Source organism: Eretmochelys imbricata, chromosome 10 (assembly GCF_965152235.1).
Source record: "Eretmochelys imbricata isolate rEreImb1 chromosome 10, rEreImb1.hap1, whole genome shotgun sequence".
Lineage (NCBI taxonomy): Eukaryota > Metazoa > Chordata > Testudines > Cheloniidae > Eretmochelys > Eretmochelys imbricata.
The window spans coordinates 51494152-51511786 of record NC_135581.1 but is presented as its reverse complement, the minus strand read 5'-3'; the positions used below and the strand labels follow the sequence as shown (position 1 = coordinate 51511786).

The 17635-nt window shown below is 39.7% G+C and overlaps 1 protein-coding gene across 1 annotated transcript in view; it reads right to left on the bottom strand.

The window, feature by feature from the left end:
- The window catches only part of HERC1 (HECT and RLD domain containing E3 ubiquitin protein ligase family member 1), a 214249-nt gene that overhangs the window by 168975 nt on the left and 27639 nt on the right, over positions 1–17635 (bottom strand). The window contains exons 2-3 of the mRNA XM_077829256.1: positions 2089–3044; positions 409–504 (exon numbers count right to left, since the gene is read on the bottom strand). Coding sequence (XP_077685382.1) covers positions 409–504; positions 2089–3018 — 1026 coding nt within the window. The 5' untranslated portion in view covers positions 3019–3044. The remainder of the gene's footprint in view (positions 1–408; positions 505–2088; positions 3045–17635) is intronic.

Here is a 17635-nt window from a genome sequence, read left to right as displayed (position 1 = left end):
CAACATGTGTATTCTTACATTCCCATCATTCTGATTAATTCAATTTTCTACCTAATGCACAGTACTGACTTTTAGCAGTCATCTGGTGGTTAAAATGCAGGCCTGGGTGTCAAGAGATATATGGGTTGTATGCCCAGCCATCCAACAGACTTGTTGCATTATGATCTTGGCCAAGTATCTTAGCTTCAGACTTCCTTCTGTAAAATGGGGATTTCTCCCCCCTCCCCACCCTCCATTTCACAGGATAGGTGTGAGGCTTAATTCATAAAACGTTTGTAAAACACTTGGATATCCTTGGAAGGACCACAAAGTTAATAATCTCACTTTTAAAAAATGTGAGCTAAACAAATAAGTGAATTGTATTTTGCACTGTTTCACTCTAAACTCAAAGTTCATTAAAAGACATACCTCCTCAAACAAACACAAAGCTGCCTCATAGAGAGAGCATAAACCATCAGGCGTTCTAGTTGGTTCCCTCCACTGACTTCGATCAGCAGATGATCCCTACAAATTTAAAAAACATTGGTGATGTTGTCAGAAAGAGAGAAGTACACACAGCAATGGCACATTACACAACGTATTTTTGATGCATTTATTCTTCTAGTTGTGCAGTGAAATCAAATTTGTTTTCGGAAATCAGTCTATAACCAAAACAAGTTTTAATTTTGAATAACTAAACAATAACATGGGAAATTAATATATTCCTAAGACTTTTAATTTTTAATTAACCACTCCAAAAATAGTGGTGGGTTAAATTTTAAGTTTGAGTTTTGATTTCCTTAATACTGTTTTAAAGTAGTTGTTTGTGTGCATTTTTAAGGTGAATGCTTTTTCTCTTAAACCACAGATCACACACTATTATTTGTGTATGATGCAAATCCTCCAATGGTTTCAATGATGTTTTTATATTTAATCATCAAAACAAGTTAGACACATTAGACAGCTTCAATTTTATATAAGCAGAGGTTTTCTATGCAAACACTGTCTTTCACTGGTACATTTATCGCACATAACTAAGGTCTGAAAGACAAACACTATTACAAGCATTTTAAAGCGTCTGGTTTGATTCAGAATCTGATGCAAATCCTCCTAAATAAAGCACTAGTCCCTAATATATCCCTGGGTCAGCTCACCTCCTTTCAACATAGAGCTGACACAAACTGTAAAATACCCATATGACCAACTGTATTACTGTGCATATACAATAGTGATTTTCTGCAGTACATTTATTAGTTTTGTGCTGTGCCCCACCCCACCCAAAAAAAAAAAAAATTCTCCCATTCTTTTAATCCCTTTCAAAATAGGTTTAATAATTTAGGTTTTTTAGTAGATGGGCGGGCAGAGGTTTTTGTTTTTCAGTTTAAGAGAAAAATCTGCCCCGTTTGAGTTTGTGCACATTAAGCTTACGCCTGATAGGTTTTTGACTGCACATCCCCCCGAGATTTCAAGACTTTAAAGAATATTCCAGAGTGGGGAAAGGAACCTCACTCTCAAGGGCAATGTACAAGAATCGCATCAATTTCACTCTTGTTCAGAACTTACACAACAGCTTGTAAATTTTGCTGTTTCTCCCAAAGGTACAAGCAGCAGACACCTGGGTTAATTAGGAGGGTGGGGATGTCACATGCTACACAAATTTGAACAGTGAACCAAGTATATTACACAACTTTGAACACTAAGTGAGTCCAACAGAAAGCAAACTTTAAAACCCAGTTTTGTACTTTTTACTATATTTACTTTGGAATAAAATGTATTTGCAAGTGGATAATTATTCGTACGTTCTTCATACTCTGTACTGTCACACGAGAAGTGTCAGATTTCTTGTTTAGTTGGCTTTTTTAGGCGGCTGAGAGTGGTAGGCAAAAAGACATTCAAACAAGATGATGTTAATGAATATAATCTTTCCAATTTCTAACCCCTTCAAAGCAATTATACTACTACTAAAAATGGATACATATTCCATTCAGTTTTGAGGCGATATGTTTAGATTCAAATTAGTAAGAATTTATTTAAAGTTGTTAATTCATGACAATGAAAGATTTAACCATAATAAAAATCAAATTCCAAATAGAAGTCTTAGATACATACCAAAGATCTCCGCATCTGTGTTAATATATTCATAAAGCAGTCAAAACTGATCATCCCTTCAGGACTTTGCTGTATTTTGTTTTTCTCCATAGCATTTACTACTGCTGATGCTCCTAGAGCCATCTCTATCCATTCAAGAAGGTATCTCAGAGAACCACGCTGGGCAGCTAAACCAAGAAGCAACTCAGATGCTAGCCTACGACCTAAAGTATCTGCCCCAGAGTTAGGAATAGTTACTCCTTTAAGAAATGTCGTTACTTGTGATAAACAGTCAAGTCCCATTGGTGGAATCTTACTTTCATTTGCTAGAGATAAGGGTGGCAAAGAGCTCACAACTTCTATTGCAGTATGAATGACATCATTGCAAAGACTGAGGCCAGGTCCTGAAGCAGGCATCATCCAACTTTGTCTTAGTAGTGCAAATAGCAAGCTTAGTCCAGTCCGGACTCCCATTTCTATTAGAGCATCTGTACTTGACCTGGGACGCTCACTGATAGAATGAACATCTGTTGATCCAGAACTGCTTTCTGGAGAATGCTGTTGCTGTTTCACCTTGCCTTTATCATGATATTTATTAGAAAGTGCATAGAAGACACGCTGCAACACAAGCAGACGTTTTCGAAGTGCTCCAGCAAATGGAGAATCTGAACACACCATCTTAGCCAGTGCCAGCTGGCTGCTAAGAAGGGCATCCAAGTAGTGGTCCTGTTCATCACTGGATAAGGATTCACGTTCAAAATCTGGTAACTGAGGTCCTTTGAGGCACAGAACCTGTTGGGGCAAGGGCACTACTTCCTTATTGCTGACTAATTTAGAATACAGGACAGAAACTCCCTCCCTAGTGGCAATAGATTCACTGTCCTCTGTGATCCAGGAACTGTTTAGATGTTCAAGCCATTTCAGCTTCACTGGTGGCACCATAGCTGCCATCTTTGTTTATTCTTCTGCCATTAGTCCTAGAAATGCAAAAAAGATTTATAGGCATATGCAAAACCATCCTTATTACTTGTTCCTCCAATTAAAAACAACTCCATTTTTATATTATATATATATAAAACGAAACAAAACAAAACAAAACAAAAAACAAAACACACACACACACACACACACATATATATGAAGCCAAGGATTTCCATTTGTTTGTGCCTAAATTTAGGCACCTCTACCCAAGTTCAGATACCTAAATAGCCATCAGAGTTCCCACCAATTGCAATACAAAAACGTATACAGAAATTCTGCAGACTAATTTTGATCCTCATTTGAAAATACACATCAATAATCCCTAACAAAAAGGCAGAAATCTGCACAAAAAATTAAATGCCAGAATCTCCATTATAGCTCAAGTTATTCACTCTTAAAACAAATTTAATCCAGATACTTTAGAGTCAAAGTAATTACCCCCCCTAAGACAAATATGTTCCCATTTTACATATATAAAAACGGAAGCAAAGAAAGGTTCTATGAATTGCATGGGATCATACACAAACTCTATGCTACATTCACAAAATCATTCTGCCTCTGAAAATGTATACTGTGGGGATAAGGCATGAAAATGAAAACATTTAGTGCACAAGAAGTTTTTATATTATCATAGTCCAATATATAGAAGCACGCACTATTAATGACAACTGTATTCATTTTCCCCAAAACACAAAGACTTCCCAATTCTTTAAACCTTTGACATTCTTGAAATCAAATAGTATCAATAAACAGGGTAGTAGTGGCAACATCCACTACTACAACGAATGAAGAAACAGATTTGAGGACATCCCTAATAGCCTATGCCACAACAAAGGGTCTGATCCTGCAAACATACATGTCCTTAAACTTTACTATTATGAGCAGTCCCACTAGAAGTAATAGTCCCCTTTCAGAGTGGGAATCTGGGCATTATTGCAGAAATGATGTTTTCAAAATGGCTGTGAATGTATTAGTAAGGGTCAGCAAAGAGCCCTTTCATCATATTTGCAGACTTACGCTGTGGCTACGCTGCAGAGCTTACAGTTCTACTAAGAGCTGTGCCACTGCAACAATGCTAGTGCAGATGCCCTAAGCCGATGAGAGAGAGCTCTCCCGTTGACTTAATTATTCCAGCCCGTGCAAGCAGCAATAGCTATGCTGGCGGAAGAAACTCTCCTGCCGACATAGCACTGTGGGCACTTAGGTGGATGTAACTTACATCGCTGAAGGGGATGGCTTACTCACACCCCTGAGCAACATATAACTTATACTGATGTAAGCTGTAGTGTGTACATAGCCTTATTCTCTGGATTGTATTTTTGACTTTATCAGTAGCACCTCAACGGTATTAGATGGGCACATTACTGGATTCATTACTCTAAATAAAATTAAGTATTCACATAAATATGTACTGCATGTAATTCTGTAGCTTCCCCCACACACATCTTTTGTGTACGGGAAAGCTTGCACACTAACTCCCTAAAGGCAGGAAAAATACCTGTTTGGGGCTACAGAAGACATATATAACTGACTCAAAGGACTCTTGTCAAAAGAAACAAATAGCAAACAACCCAAGCAGATACAAAAATGTAGTCACATTTGTTCTGGACTCTTTTCAAATGCAGGAAGTGACCTGGAGCTCAGAGATAAGTTTATCACTCTAATGAGTACTAAACACTATCCCACTGGCTGCCACCTGCCTGACAAGCAGAGGAGGAATTACCTGTGAATCTGCATTGATGGCAGCTAAGTCAGAGAAAATATATACTGTGCCACTCAGTCCCTTGCCATTTTTACTGTTTCTGTTGTAGATTCCCAAAAAACTTCTATAATAATGACTGCCATGAATGGTGCATGCTCTGCTACATGTGTTCCAGCCTTTCCCACCCCCACCCCCCCACCTCCACTCTCAAACTCTCTCACACACACACCCTTGCCAGAGTTTCCATCAGGATTGCCTTTGGGTCTTTTTGGGGAGAGGGGTCTTAATGTAAATATAGTAACATGGTGCTTTTTGTTTCTAACTCTAGAGGTTTCCTTACTATATAACTTCCCTCTTCAGCACAGCAGAACTAAAGAAGAGTAATTTCATATTAGATAATATAACATTTTTATCACTTCTTTATTGCTCCTCTAAACATCAGCCATTGCTATTTCACACATAGCATAATTGCACATCTTTAATGATAGACAGGATAACAGAAGTTAAGAGACCTTGATAAGTGAAAACAGGTTCCGGAATTTGTGAACACATGTTGATTATACAATGCGAAATTGTCCGAATCCAAATTTATTTGAAAGATGGCTCAGCTCCTATTAGCATTCTGGTAAGAAGAAAATTAACAGCAGAGCATTAACAACCTTCAGATAAAAGTGTGCACCACAAAACAGGTCTACTATATTCCCTATAAAATAAGAAGATTCTAGAAAGCTTTCATTAGGAAAATACAAATGAGTCCTTATTAGATTGTTGTTCTCTCATCCAACACATCAGCAATCACAGGAAGGCCAAAATGTATTGTTGGAACCTGGGGGAATATCTTGTTCATATCAATAGCACACACTTCCCATGAAAGGCTCAGCTTCTACAAACTAGTATCCAAACAAAATCCCTAAACTAATGGCACCAGCACTGACAGAAGGGGTTGAGGCAATGATCTCTAATGGATTCAAGGGCCATGATATGTAAGAGTATTCAAGTATTAAGTGGTTCAATCCAGTTATTTTAATATCCATGAGAGATATGACATGACATGCTTTTGCATTACATTTCAGAACATGTCAACAAACTGACTAAGCACCTTGAATAGACCACGCATAGGACAGCCCTGGATCCTAGTGACAGTTACCAGCTGGTGCACTCAGTATTTAAAGGTTTAGGAGTAACAGCCGTGTTAGTCTGTCTTCGCAAAAAGAAAAGGAGTACTTGTGGCACCTTAGAGACTAACCAATTTATTTGAGCATGAGCTTTCGTGAGCTTGCATACCGTGGAAACTGCAGAAGACATTATATACACACAGAGACCATGAAACAATACCTCCTCCCACCCCACTGTCCTGCTGGTAATAGCTTATCTAAAGTGATCATCAAGTTGGGCCATTTCCAGCACAAATCCAGGTTTTCCCACCCTCCGCCCCCCCCCCCCCCAACTCACTCTCCTGCTGGTAATAGCTTATCCAAAGTGACCACTCTCCCTACAATGTGCATGATAATCAAGGTGGGCCATTTCCAGCACAAATCCAGGCTCTCTCACCCCCTCCCCTCGTACAAACATTTCAATTTGCACAGTGCTTTAGTCACATTCTAGCACTCATTTGTCAACTGCACAGTAGATGAGTAGATCTACAGTGAGTCACAGGAGGAGTACCTAATCCATCTGCAGATGGCACTGGAGAAAAATCTGCCTAATTTTCCCACACACGGAGTGTGTCTGGCTGTACCATTATACAAAAGTGCTGGCAGTGCATACTAGTAGTGATTGAACTACAGGTGGATGGAGTCAATGTCATCAACCAGACACCAGCCCCAAAGATAAAGCAGATGATCAAAGTTTTCCTTAGGCATGTGGGCTGGTCTAGACTATTTATCCTGCACTTTAGTATTACTGTGGTTCTGTTAAATTTGGACAGAGAAGCAAAGGCTAATAAAGTGAAGAGCGATCAAGGATTTTCACACACTGCCTGTGTGATGATCGTTATTTAAACAGGATTTTAACAGCCAAATCCAGGACCCAACTGATACCTCAGTAGTAAGATGTGGAGTAGTGCCCAGGTGAAGAACAGTCAGTCACTTTTCTCCCCTGAAAGCCCTTTCCTTCAGGATATCAAGTACCCTATGCTCTGGTCAATTACAAAATATTTGGCAATTAGAAGTGAGCGAGAAATCTAAAAGCATTATCTCCTCAAATAAAAATTCATCCTAAGGATAAACTAGAGGATACTAATGGCATCACTTGATGAAGGGAAAGAATGCTAGGCTTAGCACAGGGTCTCTATTTTCATCAGTCCCATAAATGAAAGGCAGGAGCAAACCATGACAATCTGGGAGTGCGCCCAGACTGGACCACAGGTTTGACAACCCAAGCAATGCGAAGGCAGTAAAGTACATGCGAATTTTTGAGGGGCTAAGGGCATTTCAGGCCACATTATTAACTGGTTTGTATCTCCCATTTTCAATCCCCCACATTCCTTTGAACTTTGAGAACAGGAAAGATGGATCATGAGATGCACATTCTATCTGTTTTTTCTAACCATATTACCTTTTCTTTTTGGGGCTGAAAACATACTAGCTCTCTGTCAGAGACTGGGATTAAACAATCCAAAATGAAGGCAAAGATATTTTTAAAAAGTAAGTCCTTCTCATAGGAGTGGTTAATTAGAAATAAAACAAGGGACCTATGGTGCACTGTTCTGGCTATGAGTGTAGTCGGGCTAGTTGAGCTCTGGAGAAGAAAGATGTGTAGAGCAACTGTGCTTAAAAGATTTTCTATATAGACAGATATAAAAATATATAATTAAATAAACAAAAAACCACATGCAGCACACCTGCATTGTTTTCTTTATTGTCCTGTTATTTTTATTCATTCACTTGCATCTTAGTCACATTTTGGTATTTGAACGGGCACTGTGTTGTGCAGCCTAAAGCTAGATTAAGGACTCTATCATCCTCCATTCCTTAAAAAGCAGTGAGACAGATTCTTTAATTCTTCACTATTACCTGCCAACAGAAGACAAATTTTTGTCCAAACATAAAACATTGCACAGAACGTAAATTATGTCACTTTTTTTAAAGAAACCAGAAGTAAAAAAAAGCAGCCACTGCACATGTATTTCTGGGTCACTAAAATCACTACAGGGGTTCAACACATGCATGGCCAACAGGTAAAAAATAAAGTTTTCAAATGTTCATTTTGGTCCATTCTTTTACTCTGTTTATATAGTACAGTGCACCTTTAAATTTTTCTGCTGATCAGAAATGACAATATTTGCTCTAGATGGATAAAATTAAGATGCCTCCTCCACAATGCCTGGGTAGATGAATAAAGAGCCATCTTCAAACCAGACTTCAATCCTGCAAGGAACTCTACAAAGGTAGAGCAGTGAACTCATTACCAGGCTTTAGGCTTCATTCAGAGAAGGCTTGATTTGTGTAAAACTGATAATATTGATAAGGAGACTTAGAGGACACATTCAGGCTCTAGAGACAAAAATATCGATTTTGAAAAATTCTTAACAGGAAAGTAGAAAGACGGTAGTTAATAGAGCTAAATCTAACTCTAAATGTGAATGATATAAACACTGAAAAAGTTAGACAAAAACAAAACTTTAACTAGAAAGAATGTGTCAGGGTACATCCATGTGCCCCCCCGCAAAAAAAAAAAAAAAAAAACCAAAACACACCAGAGCAGCAAGTTTCACAGCCTAAGTCAACTGACTTGGACTTGAGTGACTTGCGCTACAAGTCTACAAATAGCAGTATAGATTTTCCCACTCAGGCTGGATCCCAGGCTCTGAGACCCACACTCCTCACAAGGTTTCAAAGGCCAGCCTCCAGCCCAAGCAGGAACTATTTTTATCCCTGTAGCACAAGCCCCTCAAGCCCAAGTCAGTTGATCCAGGCTCTGAGACTTGCTGCCATTGGGGTTGTTTGTTCTGTTTTTGGGAGAGGGGGGCCTTTGCAGTGTAAATGTACCCTTAGAAAGACAGCTGACCCAGGGCTCCAATTTCCTCAAAATGTTTTTAGGTCTGACAATCTGTTACTTCAAATTAACCATGAAGTCGAATATGAAAGGAAGAAGTTTTCAAAGCACTGCTGTTATTCTTGTAAAATGGGTGTCATTTCAAATGAGTAATAAATACACTTCAGAATGGGATTTCTTTTAGGGATCCCAAAAAGGTTCACACCATGTTCTGCAGAACAGGTTCAGTACAATGTGTCTGACCTTGTCCTGATGAGTCCACCTCTTAAAAGAAAGTGATTTGGTCTGCACCAGTTGAGTTCTTAGTTTTCCTTATGAGATTTGCTGTAATGAGTGTTGTCCATACCACAAAAACTATCATCATTATACAAAATAGGCTCAGAAACCAAGTCATTAACCATAGACAGTTCAATAGAGACTTTGAATGGTAACTAATTTCTAGTCACTTGTGCCAAATTTTGATGAGGGGCCCAACAAGGTGACAAGCATTTAATTAGGGCTGTCAAGCAATTAAAAAAATTAATTGCAATTAATTGTGCGATTAATCACACTGTTAAACAGAATACCTTTTATTTAAATGTTTTAGATGTTTTCAATTACAACATAGAATACAAAGTGTACAGTGCTCACTTTATATTTATTTTTGATTACAAGTATTTGCACTATAAAAAAGACAACAGTATTTTTCAGTTCACTTAATTAATACAAGTACTGTAGTGCAATCTCTTTATCATGAAAGTTGAATTTACAAAATGTAGAATTATGCACAAAAAATTGCATTCAAAAATAAAACAATGTAAAATTTTAGAGCCTGCATGTCCACTCAGTCCTACTCCTTGTTCAGCCAATTGCTAAAACAAGCCTGTTAACATTTGCAAGAGATAATGCTGCCCACTTCTTGTTTACATCACCTGAAAATGAGAACTCGCATACTCATGGCACTGTAGTAGCTGGTGTTGCAAGATATTTACGTGCCAGATGCGCTAAAGATTCATATGTCCCTTCATGCTTCAACTGCCATTCCAGGGGACATGCTGATGACGGATTCTGCTCAATAATGATCCAAAGCAGTGCAGACTGGCGCATGTTCATTTTCATTATCCGAGTCAGATGCCACCAGCAGAAGGTTGAGTTTCTTTTTTGATGATTCAGGTTCTGTATTTTCCGCATCAGAATGTTCCTCTTTTAAGGCTTCTGAAAGCATGCACCACACCTCTTCCCTCTCAGATTCTTAAACCATGGGTCAAATGCAGTAGCTATCTTTAGAAATCTAACACTGGTACCTTCTTTGCGTTTGTCAAATCTGCAGTGAAAGTGTTCTTAAAATAAACATGTGCTGTGTCATCATCCAAGACTGCTATAACATGAAATATATGGCAGAATGCAGGTAAAACAGAACAGGGGACATAATTCTCCCCCACGGAGTTCAGTCACAAATTTAATGCATGCATTCTTTTTTTAACGAGCATCATCAGCATGGAAGCATGTCCTCTGGAATGGTGGCCGAAGCATAAAGGGGCGTACGAATGTTTAGCATAACTAACACGTAAATACCTTGCAATGCTGGCTACAAAAGTGCCATGCAAATGCCTGTTCTCACTTTCAGGTGACGTTGTAAATAAGCAGCACGCAGCAGTATCTCCTGTAAATGTAAACAAATTTATTTGTCTTAGCGACTGGCTGAACAAAAAGTAGGTCTGAGTGAACTGTAGGCTCTGAAGTTTTACACTGTTTTGTTTTGCAGTTATTAAAAAAGAAATCTACATTTGTAAGTTGCACTTTCACGACAAAGATTACACTATAGTTCTTGTAGGACGTAAATTGAAAAATACTATTTCTTTTGTTTATCATTTTTGCAGTGCAAATATTTGTACTCAAAAATATACACTTTGATTTGAATTACAACACTTTGATTTGAATTACAACAAATATTTTATAAATTTCAATTGGTATTTTAATACTTAACAATGCGATAAAACTGCAATTAATTTTTTTAATCGCAATTAATTTGAGTTAATTGTGTGAGTGAACTGCGATCAATCAACAGCCCTACATTTAACTATATTATGAATTCACAGAGTACATTAATACGGTATTTTGAATTGTACTGGGCCAGGTGTTTGTGTCCAGTGGTAATTTAAATCCTGATTTGGGTTTAAGTTTCTTTCTAGACAGATGAATTACCTGGAAGAAAGATACTCTATGCCAGCAATTAGAAGGTGCTTACTAGCTACAAGCACTGTTTTCTGTTTGTGTAATTGTGTAACTCAAGGGTTCTCAACTGGGGGTCAGGACGCCTCAGAGGGTCACAAGGTATTACATTCGGGGGTCGCGAACTGTCAGCTTCCATCCCAAACCCCACTTTGCACCCACCATTTATAATGGTGTTAAATGTATAAAGAAGTGTTTTACCGGTAATCTATAAAGAGGGGTTCACACTCAGAGGCTTGCTATGTGAAAGGGGTAACCAGTATAAAAGTTTGAGAACCACTGATGTAACTGATGACTTATCATTCCTCAGAAGATTCCCATTTCATTTGCCATGTTCTTAACAGCTGGGACAGGTAAAGTGATGGGAACTGTAAGCATAGGGCTACAACTGCTCTTGTGCCGATATCTTATTGAAAAAAGGCTTCTGGAAAAAGATGCGAGTTGCATTATGCTCTGAAGAAGTCATCTTTATTCCTTCTTAATTTCTGCTGAAAGGTCTCCACCAGCAGCCTCATTTTCAAATGAACCTTGTCTGGATAAACTCAGTTGCAGCACAATCATCGTTCACAATATTCTTGGAGTGATGCAGAGAAGTGGTCTTAAGTATGTCCATCCCATTGAAATTATTATGAGCAACAGAACCTTCTTTTGGGTAGGACGCTCAATGGAAAACTAATATAGCAGTGTGTGTTTGCTACCATTTCCATGTAAGGGATGGTCTTTGGATTTGGTACTAGTTGCAGCTTCTGTGAGGCTGCTACTGTGAGTCCTAAGTAGAGAGCACTGCAGTAGTCCAGCCTCAAGTGTCAGAGCCATCAACAGCCACTCCTTTGACCACAAGGAGCAGGCAGAATTTTCTTGACATTTGGGATGGCATAAAGGCCATTCTTGGCCATTGCTACATTCTGATCAGGCTGGTGGTAAGGCTGAATTCAAGTGACTTTGAGATTCCAGCCCTCTCTACTAACTATGGTACGGACACCCTCCCATGAGGTGGAAAACATGGACCTAACTATATCAAGAGATTTCCATATAAACACATTGTCAACTCTGACTTCTTTAAGTTATTTATAACCTGTTATTCATCCAGACACTAGAGAAGATGGTCAACTATACTGTCTGCCTCAGAAGTGAAAGCTACACAGCTATGTCATCTGAATACTGACATTTGAGTCCACAGCTTCTCCTCATGTCCCCAGGTTATCTTTTTATGTATGTTTAACTTTGTGGAGGAATGGGGTGGAGAATCAATTTGAAACACAGGTGAGACTGCTCTCCTATCATGACTCTAGGAAGAAAGAAAGAAAAACTATTACAGGAAAATTTGTCAACTCCTGCAAGAGCCAGCGAACAGTCTTATAGCACCAGACAGATCCAAAACTGCTGTTTTACCACTTCCCATAGTTATGAAATCATCTACTAGTCTGACTGGTGCCGATTCTGTACCCTAGCCAGGCCTTAAACCTATTGGGTGAGGACCAGAATACCAGCAGAGGTAAATTGTTGCTGTCTTATTGATGACCTTACCCAAGAAAGCAAGCTCTGAAACCAGGTGAAAGTCAGATTATTGAAGTTCAATTAAAAACATATTTTGTTTAATATTGGCTGGACTACACCATATTTCAAGGATTATACCAGATGTTGACATCCGTGGTGAGAAGTAGCTACAGGCATCAGTAATATAGCATAACAGGTGTTCATGAGACTAATAATCCTTCCTACTTTTAGGGCATCCTGACCAGTAAATCTTAACATTTTAGGATAAAAAAAGCCTGTTTCCTGGAGTCTTGTCTGTACTTAATTAAACTGGATAAAGCACTCAAGAGACCACTGTAGAGAGAAATCATTCAAATCTGCCAATACAATTTAATGGAGAGCTACAAAGTGAAACAAGACAAAACAGTAAGTAGACCAGGAAATTGAAGGTTAGGACTCCTGGGTTCTGTTGCCAAACATGCTATATATTTGCTGTATGGCCTTTAGCAAATGTCTGGGTTGTAGTTTATATATAATCTAAATTACAGGGATATTAAAGAAAATGTTTGTCAAAGTACTTTGACAATGTTGAATGAAATCTGAACTCCAAGAACAAAAGTATTTTAACCAGTACCAGTAAAAAAAGGATCACAAAAAAGGAGTTACCTTTATAACCCCCTTCTTTGACCCATATTTACATGCTTTTAACTTTCACCTTTTGGGCTTCAATAAGAAAAATCCCTTCAGCTACTTCAGTTATAGCTAAATAATAAAAAAGACTTTCCACTGTAAAATCATTAACCAACCAGTTTAAATAACTAGGAGCACAGCAAACATTTTAATCATGCACATAGACAGCCCTTGTTCATTTAAAAAAAAGCTGGTTAGGATTTAACCAGGATAGTAGATTGAACATTGTCTGGTGATAAGAAAATTTCCTTAAGGCTACAGATTCACACAGCAAGATGATTCAAAGAGTTTTGTTATTTCAATCTTACACAATGTGCCTATTTTAAACATTAGGTGCATGAATAGTTCCATCATTAAAGCAAAATTCAGGTTGACTCAATGTTAACATAAAAAGACAGGCCATAAATCCCCAAATCCTCCCTGTCCAGCACAGTCACTTAGAAAAGCCAAAACAAACAGCAAAGGTTTGTTACATGACAGTTAGACTTTATCAGGATTGGAGTGAAGTTAAGAGGAGTAAATTCCAAAGTCAAGGACACTCCCCTTACAACACTGCCCCTTGCCAAAGGCACATGCGAGCCTCCTGATAGATGGTTTACTTTGAGGGAATAAAGGTGACAGTACCCAGTTTGTGCTGACTGCTGCCTTCCAGGAGTATGAAGTGAAGTATTGGAGGGAATTAGGAGTGAACAAATTCATATTGCTCCCTGAACCGGAACCCTAACTGGGCCAGTTTCACTAAAGTAAAGTTTAAATAAAATGATTTAGAATAGTTTCTCTGTTCTGAACAATGTTTCCCAGACTGATTAAGGCTTCAGCATTGTGCCCCTTCCCAGAAAGCTTGTGTCCAATTTGTCAATCCAATTTTGTAAGAGACCACTCTTCACTCTCCTCTGACTCTCTACCATTACAGTGATCATTGGACCTAAAAATCAGAAAAAAATGTAGCATGGAAATGCCCGCTCTTTCCCATTCCTACTTCTTCCCCCTGCTTAGCAGTGTATAAATATATTTAGTGACACACCACAACAGATCCTGGATGGCCTGGAGGACGCCACTGGCTTTAATCTTTTGCTAGAAATGTTAGCACAGATAAGACTTCTAGAACCTGTACACCAGGGCCTCATGGTGAAGAGGAAGGGAAGATAAAGAGAAGACTCTGTAAAACCGTGGCAGTATCACCACCATGGAGGTAGTGTCTTGCCTGCTCCAAAAATTCTCCAGTGTTTCGTCATTAAAACGGGATAGCTACTATGCATTGCTTGGAACTCTAATCTGCCAAGTTCTGAGGTACAGACTGCCAAAGTTTTGGAGAATCAAGCTAAAGCAAAGCCAGCCTAGATGCTTTTGGTATTGAGCTCATGACCTCCCCCGGGCTCATTTCTTTTGAATGGCTCTTTGACAAACATGTCCTCTTCCAAATAGGTAGGGTAGACTGACTGCCACTGCTACGTAGATCTGAGGCAAAGGTTCCCAAACTCATGATGCTTTTTGATAGTTAGAAAGCACATGTCTGAAGTGACATTGGACCAGAAAAACTTTACTCTTTTCCCTTCAGCTTTGGGACTCCTAGAAGGATAGACATTATCTGTTGTTCAAATTCATGGAGGATATGTGCGCACCTCTGTCCCTGTCAAGAGGGAAAATACATCTCACAGTTGTCTCTGAAGGGGCATATAAGGAGCCCTACTTGAATGATGATTGCAGGACAGCACTACCAAAATCTGCACCCAATCTGGAAGCACACACTAGGGAATAGTGAGTGGCAAATGTGGATAGTTTCACATAGTTGCTCTACATATGTCAAATGGAAGTGTTCCCCAAAATAGGCAGAAGCATCTGCCAGAGTTCCACTGTGGCTAGGATGATCTTTCCTAGCTAACTCGTAAGTTCCTATTCAGTCAGACTCATTTGAATAAACTCTGTGTTGATATAAGTTGCTCCCGATCCTGTCAGTGAAAGCCAGGAACAGCCTAGATGTATTTCTGAACAATTATATTCTATCATAATAAAATGACAATGTTCTCACTATATCTAGTGTGTGAAGCTTTGCTTCACCAGGTTAGCAAAAAGCTTAGGAAAGAAAATTAGCAGGTGAATGGACTGATTTATATGGAACTCGAGACCACCTTAGGCAGGAACTTAGGGTGAGGTCTTGTGAAACACTTTCATTGGAAAACCAGGCATAACAGCCTGAATCTCTTCCAGCTGATGGACTCCTATTGAGCGTATTGCTTTAGGGCTAGCAAATAGTCCAGGACTGAATAAACTGGTGCTATCAGAGGAGAAAACTGGTGCTGATAAGATAGAAAATCTCTTCCTTCTAGCTTTGCAAGACCGTCTTCATTAATTTTTCCTGCTCTGGAGTAGAATGTTCTGAACAGACTCTTTCATGGAGGTCACCCAGCCAGAATCCAGGCTGTCAGGTGTGAAGATGCTGGGTCCAGAAGGAGGATCAGACCGTTGTCCTGGGACACTGATTTGGGAGAACGGGAAGAAGATCGGTAGCTGTGCTGATAGGTTCACCAGATCTAAGTTCCAGAACTACCTGCTCCATTCTGGGGCTATCATGGTCATTCACCCTGTGTCTTGCCCCAGTTTCCTCAGGACCCTATGAATCATGGAGATAGGAAGAAAGGCATATATCAATCCCAGTGTCCTAGGGATGAGCAAACAGTTTGTCAGAGTCTGGGCTTATGCTAAATGTCTGACACTTGTTTGAAACAAACTACAAATCCACCTCTGGGAATCTGTATTTGCAGAAAATCCTCTGTATGCCTGAGTCTTTGAGGAACCACTTGTGGTTTTTACAGAAACTCCTCCTAAGCTGGTCTGCCAAGATGTGCTGAAAACTGAGAAGCTGTAGAGCTACTGGCAAGATCTGATATAGGATACACCACTTCTACAGACATGGCCACCTGACAAAGTGGAAATGATCTTGCACTCCTTTCTCTTGATGTACCTGCATTGTTGTGGGGTTGTCTGTCAGTACCTGACTTGATGATACCTAAAGGACAGACACGAAAGCATTGTATGAAAGATGGATGGCTCTGAGCACTACAAGATGTGTGTGTAAGCAGGCTTCCTGAGGAGACCACAGTCCCTAAATTTTCAGTTGATCCAGATTTCAGTTGATCCTGAGAGTAGGCGTTTGTTACCAATATCTTTGTAAGCAGATATGTGAAAAAGGAAGCTCTGTTGCACATCAGAAGTGGTTCTATCCATCACTTCTTGTGAGCCTTGACCGTCATGTCCACACAGTGTCTGCTGAGTAACTACACTGATTTTGACCACCCTCACCTGGATTCAAGGTGAAGTCTGGTATGCTGTGTGTCATAAGTACACAAAGCCATGTGTCCCAGAAGTCCAGGACAAGTACTCACCAGTGTTCTTTGCTGGTCTCAAAGTTGATTGATAAGGCCAAACACTGTCTGAAATCTTTGCAGTAGAAGGTAGGTTCTTGCTTAACACTATGAACTCTATGCTGAGATGGAGTATGCATGGATTTCTCTCTGCTGACTTTCAGACCTTGTGATGCAGAGACTTTCAGGACTGTGTGTACTGAACTGATCACCTGTTGTGGTTATCTTCCTCAAATTAGCCAGTAGTCTATGTAAGAATATACCTGGATTCCTCATCTCCTTGGATGAGCTGCCACTACTGACAGATATCTCATGAAAACCCTTGAAGCTATAAAGAGCCCATCCTATCAGGAATCTCAACTATTTCCTATAATCCAGATATATGGAGATATGAAAACAAGCATCTTGCAGGTGGAGAGCTGCAAACCAGTCCATAGGCTCTAATGAAGATACTACTGAAGTTACTGTCACTATTCTTCAGAATCTTGAGAGAAGCGTCCCTGAAAAAGGACAGGGAAAAGGGGAGGGAGTTGGAATAGGATATCCTTGCTCATGATCGCAAGGAAACATGAGCTCAAGTATTCCCAGCCCAAAACTTGAAAATAAAAAGGGACACCAAAAAATAAATTTCTAGAGGGAGGAGGGAAAGAAGTGGTGTAGAATAGAATACTTCTGGGGCAAATTCTGTGCCAAAAAATTAAAAATTCTGTGAACAATATTTTAAAATTCTACAAAAACTTTTGCATATTTTATTTGTCAAAACAATACGATATAATCAAGCTGTCAGCAGGCATGTCTGTAACAATACAGATGCGCACAAACATTGCCCCAGGAATAAAGAATTAAAGAAACCCCTACAACAACCCAGTTCCTGTTTCTCTGCCCCCTCCCCTCTCAGAGCCCAGCCATGGGGCGCTGCCCCCCAACCCGGACACCCACACCCCTGCCCCCCCAGAATCAGCAGCGGGTCTCCCCAGGCCAGACACCCACACCCCCAGAGCCCAGCTGTGGGCTCCCCCAGCACAGACACCTGCATTCCCTAACCCCCAGAGCCCAAAGATCCAGAGGGAGAAACAACCTGATGCTGGGTCCCAGGCTTGTATGCAGTTTCCTGCATGCTGTCTCCTTCCTTCAGGATGTGCTGAGAACT